Here is a 16,494-nt window from a genome sequence, read left to right on the forward strand (position 1 = left end):
TTTCAATGCTGTGTGACACTTGCTAGTTTTTAGTTCTGATTATCAAATTCATGCTGTTTTGTATTAAATTTACATAGCCAGCATTCTGAAGGTGAGAATCAAAATGAAACCAGCAAGTTTAATTAATCTCTGTATATTACACATGCTTTCCTATTTATCATTCAGAAGATCAGTTATAAAATTTTGAAGTTTTAACATGAAATCATAAAGTTTGCACATAAAAAAGCATGACTGTACAGAAGTGCAGAGACACATGATTGGAGCTTCTGTACAGTACTATGACACAAATACAGGTACTCCTCACTTAACGACCTACCTGTTTAACAACCGCACGGACTTACGACCAGCTCTCCGAGCAGTCGGTATTGTGGAAACGGCGCGCCGCAGGTTCAGCACGGCGGGGCGGACAGCTCCTGCGCGCGCGGCCCCGGCGGGGCGGGGCGCACGGAGCGGGCTTTCCTCGCCGGGGCCAGGGCAGCTCCGCCGGCTCCCACCTGCCTGCAGGCGCGAGGGCGGCAGGGCAGAGGTCCTGGAGCGGCCCCGGGGCCGGGAGCGCTGGGGCCGTGGGGCTGGGACACGTGCACGCCCACCCGCTGGAAGGCGCCAGCCCGGAGCGCGAGGGCAGGGCGGGCTCTTGCTCCGCCGATGCCGTTAGGACTCGCCCGCCCCAGCCTGGGGCCTCACGGGGGCCAGGGCAGCAGCAGCTCCGGGTGCCCCGCTCCAGAGGAGGCAGCCCCCTCCCCGGCCGTGCCAGCGCGGCCACGGGGTAAAATGCCTTCATGCCCCAACTATGGCATGGGTCTGACCCCGAGCTAGAGGTGCCAGAGCCTCCAGCCAGGCCGCTCCCCGCCGGAGCACTGGCACAGCCCAGCCCAGCCAGTACCCAGTGCCCCCGCGGAAGGCTTGACACCCCCAGCCCAGGTCACAGCAGCCGGGGGAGCGATGCCCCCGGCCCCACGCGACAACAGCCGGCAGGGCGCAGAGCAGCCCCGCGCGCGGGTCTGGAGGGTGGGTTTAAGGGCGGTGGTTAGTTCTGCCTGCCGGGGCCGAGCTTCCCTCCTGCTCCCTGGTGCCAGCTCCTTCCTTCTCTCAGCATCCTCTTCCCACCAGCCCTGGCTTCAGGGCCAAATGCTGCCCTGGTGCTGGCAAGAGGGGGGGAGGGAGCAGCTCGGCCCCCCGCCCCAGGGACGCGGCTGCCAGCACACGGTCCTGCAGGGAGCACTTTGCTGCTCAGAGCCGGACCGTTTCCACAATACGTACGAAACGTATTGTAGAAACGGCAGCGCGGTGTCTCAAGTCAAGGCACGCAATATCAAGGGGCAGCTCCTCGTTTATCGACCAATTCGCTTAATGACCTAGTCGCAGGAACGGAACTCGGTCGTTAAGTGAGGAGTACCTGGAGCAATGTGTGAACATATGGCAACATGTTTGAGGTACACCTTTCAGGATTTCACTTGGTTGAGATTTCATTGCAAAAGACTCACGTCACTCTGATCTTGAGTTTTTACTATGCTTAATTATTGGGAATACAGAAGGCAGGTTAGATAAGATAATCATAATACTGGTCGGTCTGCTAGGCAAAGGAGTATGAAGTATGAAGGTGTAGTGTTTTTATCAGTACATAAACCCCAGAGCATCATGAATGGAGAACAGCTTTCCATGCAGACTGACAGTGTTGAGGAATGGGAGGACCTTTGGCTCTGGCCTTCTGCTGTTTGAATCAGTCAGCTGAGTTGATGTACCTGGAAAAGTCACTTGTATGAAATATAAGGTTGGTACAGAATAGGTGCTCTTTGGCCCCAAACAGTGGAAACCAAAAACCAGACTGTCAGTATAACTACACGGTGACCTAGCTAGAGGGCAATTTAAAGCCACAATTAATCCCTTTTTCCCCTTTTTGAAATCTCAATTGCTTCTTTTTTCTGCTTTTCATAGTAAAACTTTTCTCTGGTGTAGTTAATTAAACATCAACCCCATTTTTATTCAGGACATTAATGAAAACAAAATATGAAACTGTATCAGTTTTGGCCCAGCAGGCCAGATAAATGGTTCAGGGCTGGTCCACAGGACAGATAGGTGCCATGTGTAAGGATCAGGCCCCAAACTGACCCTGCACACCCACATTGGGCAACATGCTGCACCCACCCTGCCTGGCCCCACATGCCAGGATATAGTCATACACAGTGGGATTGGACCCTGAGTCCCCACACCACCCCCACCCAAACCCCACACACTGGAATTGGGTCTAGCACTCTGGGGCTGGTCCTTGGGGCCTTGCATTGCCCCTTGAAGTGCCCTGCATTTGTAGATTAGGCCCTGTGCCACCCTCACTCAGCATCATACACATTGGGCCCCACACTCCGGAATCAGGTCCTGTGCACTGGGATTGGACCATACACTGCCCTGTGGGTCTGATCAGCCTGTGGGATTCCCCATGTGTGCAGAAATTTGACAGAAGTAGGGCAGTGGCCCTGAAGGCCAGATGACATAGCACCAGGAGCCAGATCCGGCCCGTGGGACAGGGGTTGAGCACCCCTGAACTAAACAGTATATGCTGGGCGTGTCTATATATGCATTAATGTGCCACTGCTACTGTGCATTTAGTTTAGTACCTCTAATATGAGGTATTAACTAGTGAGCAGTACCTGGTGCTACTGCGCAGTAGCAAAAGCACACGGTCTTTTTGTTATGCTTAATGTACAGTAGACTAATTCTACTGTGTATTAGCCCATTAAAACAGCTTTTGCCATGATGCACTAATGTGCAGTAGAATTAGTTTTGTTTAGATGCGCCCGCTGTCTTGTGTGGTTAATCTTTTTGTTTAAAAAAATCTGCTACATCTGATACTCAGAGCTATAGAAAAAGTCTGAAATATATTTTGTGGGAAAAAAAAAACTTAAGAGTTCATTTGAGATGATTTGATGCCAACAACTGAATGTTTAATATGTATTGAAAAATGGAGTAGTTGTACTAATACAAGGCCATGAATTTTATTTTTGACAAATATACATTTCAAACTCAAAATAGGCCTGATTTAAGTAAAAAACGACCTTTTTGAGTAAAAAATATGTGTTTATATGGATTTCCACTGAAACTGGGGAATTTCAGTTTCAGAATGACATACAAATATGTAAACATTTTGAGGGTTTTCTCATTTTGATTTCAGATATTTTGCATAGCTTGTATAATTACCATGACAAAGCAGGATCAAAAAAGCATTTTATAATAGGTTATGAATAAAGTATTAAAATTATGATTAAATTAATTTCTTAAATTTTAAAGTCATGCCCTGATCCAGCAATGCATTTCTTTAAGCAAGTCCTTACATTTCAGCATGTTGATTTCTCTGGAATGATTCATATATTTAATATTAAGCACATGCTGAAGAAGTTTGCTGCATCAGGACCTTAATAGATATATGGGAGTAAGGGAGAGGTTTACAATCCAGGCAGCAGATCTTAAGGAATCTGAACAATTATGTTTTGACAGGCAGATGAATAACTTGAAAAACTAAAACATTGCAATATGCCAGTTTATACTATAAAACCTGGAGCTTGCTATTTCATTGCCAGTAGCAGTTTGTTTTGCTGTTTTGCTTTCAGCTTATATATTATTTCAAAGCTGATCAAAAGAATTGGTAGGGAAGTGTGAAATAAATTGTACTTCTAAATAAATCGATTTAACATTCCTTAGTGCTTTAAGTGATTTTAGTAATATTAATATTTAAAATATTTCTGTCTGAAATCTTTTTATGACTACATATAGCAATAATGGCCACCATTTCATTCTACTGTTTTTCATATTAGAATATTACACAGTAAACATTGTAAAAATATTGTCTTTTAGCATTGAAATGGATGCACGTGGTTTCAAATGTTTATTTGCATGTAAATGACTCAAGTTATATTCAGTCAATAAAAATATAGTATATTAATCCTTTTACTAGATTTCTTATAAAGGTTAAGGTTTTAAAATGCAAGGTTTTCTAAGAATGACAATGTTACTTTCAGCTTTCATTTCTGCATAGAAACATTTCATTCTTTAAACAGCTTTTAAAGTATCTTTTGTTTTATCTCATTTTTTTCTGTCTATGTTTAGATAACTTGATATTTTTAGTTATTTTCTCCAGGAAAAATATAGGTATGTCAAACTCCTTTGTGGGTAAAATAAAGATATCAGTAAGTGTTAAGTAGAATATTTATAGACGCTTAGTAGTAAGAAGTTATGGGCATTGAAGCATGAACATGCATAGACTATAACATTAGGGTCTTAGGAGGCTACAGCAATTTGACAGCCAGGTATATTAGTGTAGACACAGTACTGTGATAAAAGCAATCCAGACATCTGGATCACAGTGGTGCTATACAAAGGCATTTCTGAACAGTTCATGTATTTGTACTTACCCAAGTCTCCAGTCTTTTCCACCCCTCTCTCATTGTTTCCTTCTCCGCCTCTGCCTGTCTTTGTCTTTTATGTACTTGAGGAATCTCATTTTTCCTCTACAAGTCACCTCCATCTGCTTATGTGTCAGCGTGGCCCTTATGCCACACATCATATTGAGAAATTCTCAAGATGAAGGGCTGTATTCTCATCACTACCTCTGTCTCAGCACTGTTTCATGCTTGTCACTGCTCAGCACTCAGCGCCACACTGGCTTGTTTTGTCAATAACCATTTATTTGTTGCTGGAATAGTAGCAACCATTACATCTGACCTCCCTGTTTCATCAATTATGGATAGATTATTGGATGTGAACATCTGCAAAAGCTTGCTGTTGAACTCACCTCCTGGCTGGGATTAGATAAAGTATTAAACTGTTGTTTATTGTCAGGCCAAAACTCTACTGGGAAGCCAGGGAATTCCAAGACTAGCAGACCTCCATCAGCAAGCACCAAAAATTGTTTAGTATTGCCACTGTTTCCCATAAGATCATAGCCATTTATTATTTACACTTATTACTGGTTGTTATAACATACTTGATAAAAGCTCTTGGCAGGCATCGCATTTCCAGCCATTGTCACATCTGTCAGGATGGAAAGGATACATAAACTGTTTTTTCCTCTTATATCATTATTAAAGGGTAACAAATGAAGCTTCTTCACTCCAGATTGTTATACCATACTTTATTTTGAAGAAATATGTCCACAAGGGCTGGTTTGAAAACATTACATTCTGGTTCTAAATAAGGGTTACAGCAACCTTTGCCAGAATAATGGCTTATACAGTAAAGGTTTCAAATTCTACAGAAATAACATACTAAAATGTTTGCTTTTTGAGGCTTGTATTGAACTCTTTAATGAAGGAATTGCTTGAGTTGTTTAATCAGACCTTATACAAGGGAAACTAAGGAAACTGTAAAGCAATAAGCACATTGCTACAAAACTGTTGGAATGAAGAATTGAAATTAAGGAACTGGAGTTAAGAGTTGCTATTTCGTCTGATGGAGATGCAAAAAATCATGAAAAAGAAAAGTAGAAGAGAAAGAAGGATGAGGGGAGAAGTAAGAAAAATTAGATAACTACCTATTCCACTTTTTGTTTTTTAAGGCCTCAGTAAAGCAGAAGAACAAGCATGTGAATTAATTCCTGGCCCCCTTAAGGTCAGTGAGAATACATCCATGGAATAAGTTTTTTGTTGTTCAGTTACTTGTCATTTGCATGCCATCAATTAAATTCCAAATATAGTACATATAGTAATATACATTACATATGAACTATACAGAAATCTAAGAAATGCGTGCTTTATATTAATAGATCATCAAGATATTTGTAAATTATTCTTCTTTCCAATGCTGTAATTCTGCAATCAGTGAACTAAAATGAATAACTTGGAGCATGTGGTTTCAGTATGCCTGTTCACATACTGAAAATTTCCCACTTAAAATTTCCCATATATGTTTTTTAGGACTGGGGTGAGAGATCATAAATTCTTTGGGGTAGGTACCCAAGCTCCGCGTTGCTTGTAGGGCCAAGCAGAACACAACCTTGATTCTGCTAGGAGACAACACATGTGTACTACCACAATAAATACACTAAATAGTAAGAATAATTTTTGCTGATTGCCATTTTACTTCACCTACTTCGCATTTTAGGCGGTGTAGTCATTCAGCAAGGTCCATATAATGAAATCCATCTTCATATTTTGCTTAGATCCAGTTCAGGTAGGTATGAAGGCATGTCAATACTCAAACTATGATGATGGGTACTGTATGGATAGATGAAAGCCAGATTAACACCAAAAAGAAATTTATCTGAGGCAAAACTGAGTAAGAGCCACAATACGCGACTCCAAAAACTTGAACATAATTCCAAATAAAATCATACAAGCAGAGTATCTATTTTTATCTTACTCTAAGCAGAGTCAGTATACTCTGTGTGTATATTCTGATATAATTCATGCCCTGTTGATCCATATGCAGAGAGTATCTCATTCATAACAAGGGGGCAAGCCAGGGTCAGAATGACATATGCCACTCCCAGCCCCATAGGGAATCTGAAGAAAAATTAATGCAGCCTGGGGCTCTGGTAGCTTTCCTGTAGAGCCCTTCTGTAGTGTGAAATGTCCATCGTAAATGGACTGCTAGGAGCAGCTGCAGCTGAAAACTGCAGAACCAGGGTAAAAGCATGTCTTCGTTAGTGCGATGTCACTGTTTTTGGCAAATTATCTCACCTTCGAAAAGGTTTAGGGACCAACCCCTTTTCCTTCTATGGTGAATATTTAAACTCCACCCCAAACCAGTAGCAATTCAAGAAAACTGAGAGAGGGAATTATTAGTGAATTTTTCTTCCTGTGATCTGAGTCACAGCTCTAGATACAGTAATTTAAAAAAATAGTATCAACAAAATTTAAAGTTCTTTGACACATCTTGTAAACTCGGTGTGTTGCAGGTTAAAATGCCTATGCAGGTCCAATGTATCTCTCTCAACCAAATTATATGTGTAGGGAAGACTATTTACTGCATGTCAGAACAACATGCTTTTCCTGAAAGTGTACAAGAGGTAACTAAGTGATATGAGATCAAGCATCTTGCCCCCACTTGCATCGTCTGTCTACCAACACCTATTGTTGGCTCCAGTAAAATATTCTCAAGATGCTGCTGCCCATTCTGGGCCTTAGCGTGTTACTGCAGTGCTTGTCAGAAATCATTAGCTAGTGATCTCTTTGACTAATGTTGCGGTTGATTGTCTGAATCATGTTCAAGAACTGTAAATGAGGCAGAAGCATCTTTACTGCTCACCAGCTGTGAAATGACTGAACAGAGTTAAAGTGTCAGAAATCAAAATAAATGTATTTCCAATAAAATTTGACAACAATTCCAAGTGCAAAGCTGGAAGCAGAACTGGATTTTGTGTTTTTCAAAGTTATAATAGCATAGATCAGTAACATTCTGTCTCTTTTTTGCCAGAGCAATATATTTTAGCAAAGTGATAAAATATTGGTAGCGACATTAATCTTTTGTTAACTTGGATTTTTTCAACATAAATTCTTGCCATAGATTCTCACTTTCCACTCCATTATCTCCATACATTCATGTCAAGTTCTAACACAGCCTACTTCCTTTTCTGAGAGAGATCAATATATACCCATTTTGGTGTTATGAAAGAGAGAGGGCAACATTCTCCATGGAATTATGTTTTGCACCTGGTTTGCATCAGTGGCACTCCACTGAAGTCATTGAGGAGCCAATCTAGCCCATGCTGCATATGTCTACATATTCATTAATACATCATATGGCACATTAAGTTAGTACCTGTTATTACTAACTTTAAGTTATTACAGGTACTAACTTAATGTGCCATAATCAGTGCTACTATGCAATAGCACAGATGAATGCTTTTTAAGTGCTGCTAATGCTCATTATACTAAATCTAATGTAGATATGCCCACTGACTACTTCTAAGGACTATTGTTGGGATGAAGAAATTTTCCAATAAAATTCATAAGGCACACCCTCCTTTGAACATTTGGGAGCATATGAAATTTTAGCCATACGATTCCTAAAGATGACAGTAGGACTGAAGTGTCTAAAATCATTCACTACATGGGTACTTACAACTTTTTTGTTTAGAAAGATATATTTTATTGGGAATAACTTTCATACTGTTTATTCTCTGAAGCCTAAGGGTATGTGCATTTGTTTTGTTTAAATAGTTTTACAAGTTTGGTAAATTATAATATATTTGGTTCTTCTGTATTGAGCAAAGACATTTGTTAATAAATCACAAGCTTTCATACTAATTCAGAGCTAAAGATAGACAAGAAGGGATTCTAGTGATCTTATACTTATAACCATAACTAATATTTCATTTGACAAAGACCACGAAGAAGACTTTGCATCTTGTAATCCCTATTTTAAAGATGTAAGTGATACACAGACATTGTGCTTGCACTCTGCAATAGAGTCAAAGCAGGGTCTCAAACTTAGGTGTCACGCATCACAGGTGTGGGGCCCTAACCCACAAACCATTATGGCCACATCCAGATCAGCACGAATATTTTTTCATTGGAGAATGCTGTGGCACATGTGGCGTGCATAGCACAGGCATTCCCTGGAGACAAGTAGTAGCAGCACACTTTGTGCCACTGCTGCTTGTCCCTAAGGAATGCCTGTGCCATGCACACTCTGGTGCACGGCAGGTTACCCCAGGTGGGGTAAAGGAGGCTGGGGTCAGCAACTGTGCTCACCCCAGCAGCCTTACCTGGGGTTCTGGGGGCCTCAGGGAGCTCTAGCCACAGCACTCCTGCAACTGGGAGCCTGACCAGCAGCTGGAACATGGCTCTGGCTGGCCAGGCTCCAGTTTGGGGTAGCATGTGCTGCTGCCACATGCATTGCCCGGCTTATTTTTGGTATGGTTTTTTTTGACCCCAGGATGTCCCAGGATCAAAAAAATCCCCCATGCTGCAAGTTAGCAGGGTGGGGCACTGCAAATGGGTCTGCTGCGCCACATACCACATGTCTACACTTACCTGGACGCAGCCTATGGTTTTATATTAGATGTTGAGCAGAAATTCCATCTTGGCCATTTTCCAGTAAAAGGTTTTTCAAAATGAGTACATTCCTAATTAAATCTCTAGTATCAATGAATCAGCATTCCCCAATGAAAAAAGATGTCATTAGGAATGTTCCAACCACCTCTAAGTAAGAATGTGATACTCCCTTGCACTTCCAACATTAAAAAAAATTAAATCATTGGGGCACTGGCAGACTATTTTAGAAAAGTAATCTTGTGATATATATATATATAAACATTTACAGTTCAACAGTGCAATGGCATATAGGATGTCTTGTTTATAATTTCTTCATAATTGTACCCTTCACTTGTACCCTTGTAAAACACTTCAGAAAATCTACATGTTTAAAAATTATTTACTCCTAAATCAATTTGGTGAAAAAGAGAACAGGAAAACATATAAATTCAAGCAATAATGTGAAGATGTGTATAGCTGATATTTGAAAGTAGATGGAAAGATGATTGGTCTGCATCCCAAAAGGACAGAGAGAGGTAATTCCCATGCCAAAAATAACAAGAATGTGAAAGGCATAAAAGACAGAATTGTAACTAAACAAGCAGAAGCAGCAGGAAAGGGAGAAAGAGAGAGAGAGAGAGGCAGAGTGAGAGAGAAACTGTAAAGCTGGCAGGAATAAGACTGGAGTTTTAGAACTCAGGTGAGTGACTTGTGGACTATAGTGAGCTCTTTGAGGATGAAGAAATGTCATATTTCTTTGCACATGAATAAAGGTGGAGTCACACTATTGTTTATGTTCTGAAGTCTCAAGAACTAGCACTCCAAGAGGTCAAAGACTTCCAGTAATCCAAGTGAGAGGAGAGAAAGTGTGAATAAAGGAAGATGGTGTTCAGATGATAATGCATTCAAGTATTATTGTGATGTGGAGAAGACTGAATAGAAGAAATAAAGTTCAAGGTGAATGATGAGTCCAGCTTTACTGGTAAGGAAGGTGGGAATAGGAAATTTCCCTCACCTGTTGTATGACACTGTTCTTTTACACTATGTGGGGTCAAATTTCAGTCCCTTTTTCCCTCTGCATCCTGGAGTCTGACTTTTAAAAAACATATTAACACTATGGAAAATGCAGTCCAAGCTGCCTCTCTATATTGCTCTGAAGATGCCTGCATCAGGGCAACTTACCGTGTATCCTGGGGTCTTTCTGTCACACTCAAAATGTCTGCGTTTTTACTCCTCCTCTGTGGTGGTGGTAGGTCACTATTAGCTTCAGTCCACACGTGCAGGACACATAATATTACAACTCCCTGCTCTGATCTACCATGAGATTTTCCTGCCACATCCCAGGAGGCAGGAAAAAATCTTTGTCAAGAAAAGAAATATGTTTTATTTGAGCCTGCTTTGTTAGCGTATAACATTCATGCTTTTAAGTCAGATAGTAGGAAGTTGAAACTTTATTGCTGTCATAGGATAGGAAGAGTTTTTTGATAAAATCAGTGCCACAACTATTTTTTCCTTCTTATAGGTATACGTTATACTTTCTTTTAGAAAGTGCAAAACAAATAGAATGTAGCTGTTTATTATTATTTCAAGAACTGTACAATAATACAATCAATTTGACTGTACACTGAGTATGAACTCATTCCACTAGATTTCAGAAGTTCAGAAATATTAACCTTTATCTGAAAATGTAGAGATGATGGATCTAGAAATATCCAGTTAATGCATTTCAGCAGTCTGCTTTTCTCAGACCTTTGTATGCAGAGCAATTTTTTAAAAACATACTTTAAACACCTCCAGTAACTCCTAAACTCACAAAATCCTGCCTTTCATTCTTTTGATTATTCACCAGGAAATTCATCAGTCATATTCATGCAGGTATGCAAAAAAAATCTTGTTAATGTACATTAGCAGTATGGATAATCTTGTATATCATCCATATCATTATGTATGTATAATACATATATCATTATGTATATATAATCATTATATTATCATTATATATAATATAATCAGAAGAATATATTTACTTTGATCTCAAGTAAAGGAGAGTACCACAAGTTATGTTCAACAGGTTGCATTGTATATGTTACCAGAAAGAGACTTCCACAAAAATCATATAGTAAGATTAATTTCTTCCTTCTTCCCATTTATGATACAGATGCTAAATTCTATGGTGTTTCTATCTTGCAGCAAATGTACCTAAACACACAGAGACTATGTGGCCCTTCAGCCCTAATTACTTATCTGTTCCATGACTGCCTTACCATCATTACAGAAGATCCTTTACTCTAGACAACCATGTCCTTAGCACAAATTGGAAAAAATGGCATATAGGCTCTACTTTCTACAAAGTACTCTACTATCAGGATGGAGCAACTTTGATTAGAAGGGCAGTTTAAACTCCAGTATATATGAGCAGAAGGAATAAACCTCCAAAGATAGAAAGAACATAGGTCCCCTCACCGTGGTCCACCTCGGCTCCTTTTATGGAGTTTGATGCTTCTTCATACTTGCCACAGTTGTAAAACTTACTTGCTCCCCCAGCTCTCTCTCAGACATTTATCATCCTCTGCTTATGTTACACATGCCCTTCTGACTCAACCACATCCTTTATCTAGTACACTGACTCATCATCAGCCTCTTCACTCAGCTCTGACATACTTCTGTGCACCATTCTACATTACTAGCTCCTCAGTAACTCCTTGCCATGTTCTAACTAGTTACGTTCATTCTGAAGTGAACTTGGATTCATGAAAGCTTGTGCTTGCTCTTGTATGTATGCACTTGCCCATGCTCTCTCTTTCTCTAATATATATGCTATTTAGTTAGTCTATAACGGTGCATATCTACCCTGCCTTCTGACTGATTTCAGAATAATACATCTCTCCTCTACCTTTCTCCACTCTGCGCCCCACATTACTAACCTCCCACTCATCCCATGAACTTTATTGCCCATTGCCATCTGCTCAGACTACTGCTATCTCATTCAGGGATATGCAGGATTTAGACAGGCTGTGCTTTTCTTACTATGATGTGGAACGCCCAGTGACTATGCCCAGCAGCTGTCTCTCACACAATAACCCCATCATGGAGTCATGATAGCAGGGGATTGACTTCCAAGGGAAGTCAGCAGGGATCCCATTTTTCTTTTCATTTCCTGGAGGGACTATGTCTCTCAACATTTATTTCACAGTATATCTAGATGGGTGGGTCAGCCATGCCATCAGTATAAAATCCTCTATTGGGTGGTAGTGATAGGGAGCCCAGAACAGTAGGCCATGAAGGTCTTGAAAACTCTAATATCACAGTGGGTTCAACCAAGCAAGAGTTCCAAGATGATGCTATTAGGCCTTATCACCAGTGTCTCTCATTTTATTTTTCATGTCATCTCACTTGCATCAATATCTTCACTCTACAATTACCTTCAAAACACAGGAAGCAATACTGCTGAATGTTGAAATTGTCAGTGAGGCACAATGCACATTAATAAATGTTGCTTTTCAGTGCCTGTATAGTTTAGATGACCCCAAACAGGAAAAATGTTCATAGAGGAGTGATGCTCCTACCCATTTGCATGCCAGTGGATGCATAGCAGACACTGAGAAATTTGAATGGGGGAAGTGGTAATAAAAGTACTGTATGCTTGGCGCACAGAAATTCCTCTTTGAACCAGCTACCACATAAAAAGATTTAAGGTCTTAATGAAAGTGCCCTATTCTCTGCCATAACATAAACTGCCAGATCCAAGTACTATGGGTTGGAGAGGGTACTGTTGTGGGTCTTGAGACACTTCCCATCCCCCTTGAAATCTGGTAAATGACATTCGCTAATCCTTTCTTGGAAATGTGCAAAAAGGATTTCCATAGATAGTCTTCAGAGATTTCCTGTTTTCTCATGTGTGTAATAGGTTGGGTCAAGGAACAAAGAAGGAGGGAGGAAGGAAAGGGATTTCATTTTATATGCATTCTCTTCTCATCCCCATTGGAAAAATATATGGATGAAAAGGGAAATTATGCAATACAGGTGATGCCAGTGTTAAATTAAATTAAGATCATATGTTTTTCTGTGGCAGCTGTAATCCTTTGATTGTAAAAGAGGTCATATTAATGAAGTACATTCCAAACAAGTATTAACAAATTGCTTGTGTGCAGAAATAATTAGGATTCTAATTATTTAGAAGATAATAGATAAATTGTGTGCAGATAGTGAGATGATTTACAATAATCTTTTTTAAGAGTAAGCTTAAATTTCAATTTATAATCTACTAGTTATTCAGTTTCATTTATGCATTAGGAGTTGTATCAAAAGAGTCCTCATAGTGGCAGGTTTAAAGAAAAAGAATGTATATATAAGTGTATGGTGCTAAAATATACCATAAGTGCATTTGGAGAATGCAATCTTCAGATATCAATTCACAAATTTCTACAAAATATGTAAATCCCTTTAAATCTATTAAATTATAAATAAGGAAAGCATATTGTGGGTCATGGAATATTTGTTTTTCTGTAATGCCAAAATATGAATATTTAAATATATTGGGTATCACTGTGCTAATTATTTGTAATTGTGGTGTGTGTGTATATAAGTGAAATACTATATCAGACAAAAGTGGTTATAGAAAAACTATTCTTGTTATAGATAATGAAAATGGCATATAATCATATGAAAATAGCATTACTTTTGCATCTTTTGTGGACAGAATGACTCTAAATCAAAAGCAGAAATGTCTGATACTATGTTTGTTTGTTTGTTTCCTTTCCTGTCCCCGCAGAATCTGAACACCTACATAGAAATTTCCACAGCACTGTGTGATATGGTTGGCCTAGGGAGAGCATATCAAGCTATAGCCAAGGTCCTGGTAAGGTAGGTTAGCACATCCTTGTCTTGCTGTCAGTACAGATTCATTCAACTGTGAAAAACTTAAATTGTTAGAGGTCTGTCGCTTCCCATTACTGACTGCTTAAATTTTAAGCAGTACCCTTCCTACAGTAAGTGACCCTTTCATTGTAAGTTATTTTAAACCAGCCCAGTTTTTTAAAAGTGTATGATCAAAGCTTTTCTTTACCTCTAAACCATGATCTCTCTGTTGTTATTTTTGTGGAGTTTTTATTTTTGAAACGTTTAGAAAAGGCCTTGCTGAAAGATAGAAATCTCAGCATATTTTATAGGTTAAAAAGCAGAAAGCCTAAAAAAATACAGTATGCTTCACTAAGTGCCTCAGTGTAACCTTTCTAGAACTTTTTTAAGGGAAGTTTCCATTTAATGTTCTACATCCCTTTTTCCATGGAGACCTTTGTGTTTTGAGCACATAATGGTAAAATATTTGTTACAAATATGATTCTAGTCTTGCTCTATTGTTTCAGTTCGGAATATGAATCTTTAAAGCTTATGCAAAATAATTACTTTGAAATCAGAACTGAGCTTTTTACAAAAAATCATTGATGCAATAAAACACAGGGCAATTAACATATGATCAATAAAAGGAACTTCAATGTTAAGGTTTATGGCTTATCCTTGACTCATCCTGTAGTGATGAGCATATATGATGCCCGCTGTAGAATGGCAAAATGTTTAGAGACTCTTCCTCTTCATAAAATTAACATTTATAAAGGAGAGAAGCAACTGTAGCAGGTGGGAGTGGAGAAGAGAGGCTGGTCAGACAAAGCTTACATTTTCTTTCTCATTCTGAAAGTATTCAGGGAACAACGTTGCTACTGTCAAGCACCTGCTTTATTTTTTTTAGTGATGCAAGGTACATTTTTTCAAAAGTATTTTTAAGTGATGTAAGTACAAATTCACAAAAGAATTTGGCATTGTGACACTGGGCATTGTGCCACTTACTGTTTAGGTGCCTGACTGCCTTAATGCAGACAAGGTTCTTTCGGTAGAGGTGATATCTTGTATTAGATCAACTAAATAGTCGGAAGAATTGTTCTTTGATAGCTTTTGGGCACAAACACCCTTCTTTGGGCAAGAAGATTTTGGTTTTAAGTGTATAAGTTACATTTTTAAGTGTTTGTGCCCAAAAGCTTGCAAAGAGCAATTTTTCCAACTATTTAGTTGGCCTAATAAAATATATCACATCTACCCAAAGAATCTTGTCTGCCAGTGTCCTTAGACCAACACAGCTACAACCAACAACCCTGACTTCAGTAATGGAATCCATAGCCCTAAGATGTATGTGTAGACTCCATGTGCAATGTATGACAAAAGTTAGGCACCTTAGGATCCACAAAAACAGCACACACTAGGGCATGGCTTCAGCTAGCCAAGAGGAAATGTTCAGACCAGGGTTGTGCCAATAATCCTGCCCCTGTCTTCAGGCAGTCTCTCCACTTGGGGGACACAGTCCAAAACCATCTCCTGAAAGTAGGTACTGTAAAGGTCTTTTTAATGAAAGCAGAGGGTCCCTCTTTTCTTTGAAAACAAAGAGAAATCACCTCCAAGGAAACTTCTCTACATACTTAGCAATAGACTATTCTAGGTTTGATGAGGGAGTAAATCTCATCCCTTCCTCGTAAAGCTGTTCTATTTTGCAGAAGTATGAAACATGAATAGGAAGGAGGGGAAGAGGGTGAGAGAGAGAACATGACTGTAGTGAAGTGGCTATGGCACTCAGTTAGTGATGGGAAGTCCTGTGTTCCAGTCTATTTCAGTATTTTATCCAGTGACTGTTTAATGTAGAATGCATAAATAAATCCTTGGATTAGGGATTAAAACTCAGGACTCCAATAACTGTCCTAACTACTAGGCATAGAAACATTCTCTCTCCCTCTTCTTCTTTTTGGCACCATGGATTTTTAAGTCTTTTCATCAAGGAGGAACAGGAGGAAATGAAAGAGGTATACATCACCACCACCACCTATCCTAAATACAGTGTATAATCTGGTAGTAAGTACAGGGGAGCTGTAGGCTTGACTCTCCTTAGGCAGAGGTAGGAATTTAAACCAATTTCCCCATGTGTAAGTTGGGTGCTCTAAACATCACACCACTGCATAAACAAGGAAGGGAAAGACTGTGCTTTGAAGTGGCTCAATCCAACCCCAGTCCAACAGGTATGCTCAGAAAATGTCTACCAAGTCAAACCTCTCAGGCTGCACTGGAGATAGGCCAAGTTTATGGATCCTGACAGGACTCTGCTTTCAGATATACAGTGAGCTACTCAGTCCTCTCAAAACTGAGGCATTACTGGTCATACTCTGAAGTAGAACTTTAAGTACCTAGGGAACTTTCATGTCAAAACCTGGTGTGCTACAGACTTTAGATGTCTCTAGATTTAGGGAGCACCTTAGAAAAATATTTAAGGTCACAGTTTGGGACATAGGCTTCTAAATTCTACTTATGTCCCACTTTAAGAACCTAAATTATATTGTCTTATCCTACATTTCCTTGAAAGTTAACACTAGTGAGGTGCCTAAACACCTTTGTGGATCTGAGTCTTACAGCCCGTTTGAAACTTTTAACCCTTTACCTTGTCTGCTAGCCTCCTAGGCCATGTCCATGTCAGCATGGACATCTGTTTCCTTGG

General features: G+C 39.8%; 1 protein-coding gene across 6 annotated transcripts in view; it reads left to right on the plus strand.

Annotated features, from left to right (window-relative positions):
• The window catches only part of TTC29 (tetratricopeptide repeat domain 29), a 364,566-nt gene that overhangs the window by 241,380 nt on the left and 106,692 nt on the right, over window positions 1-16,494 (plus strand). For all 6 annotated transcript variants that reach the window (XM_059722003.1, XM_059721998.1, XM_059721999.1 and 3 more), the window contains one exon: window positions 13,738-13,829. In XM_059722003.1, the coding sequence (XP_059577986.1) occupies window positions 13,738-13,829 (92 nt within the window). The remainder of the gene's footprint in view (window positions 1-13,737; window positions 13,830-16,494) is intronic.

Source organism: Alligator mississippiensis, chromosome 2 (assembly GCF_030867095.1).
Source record: "Alligator mississippiensis isolate rAllMis1 chromosome 2, rAllMis1, whole genome shotgun sequence".
In the NCBI taxonomy this organism is placed as follows: Eukaryota; Metazoa; Chordata; order Crocodylia; family Alligatoridae; genus Alligator; species Alligator mississippiensis.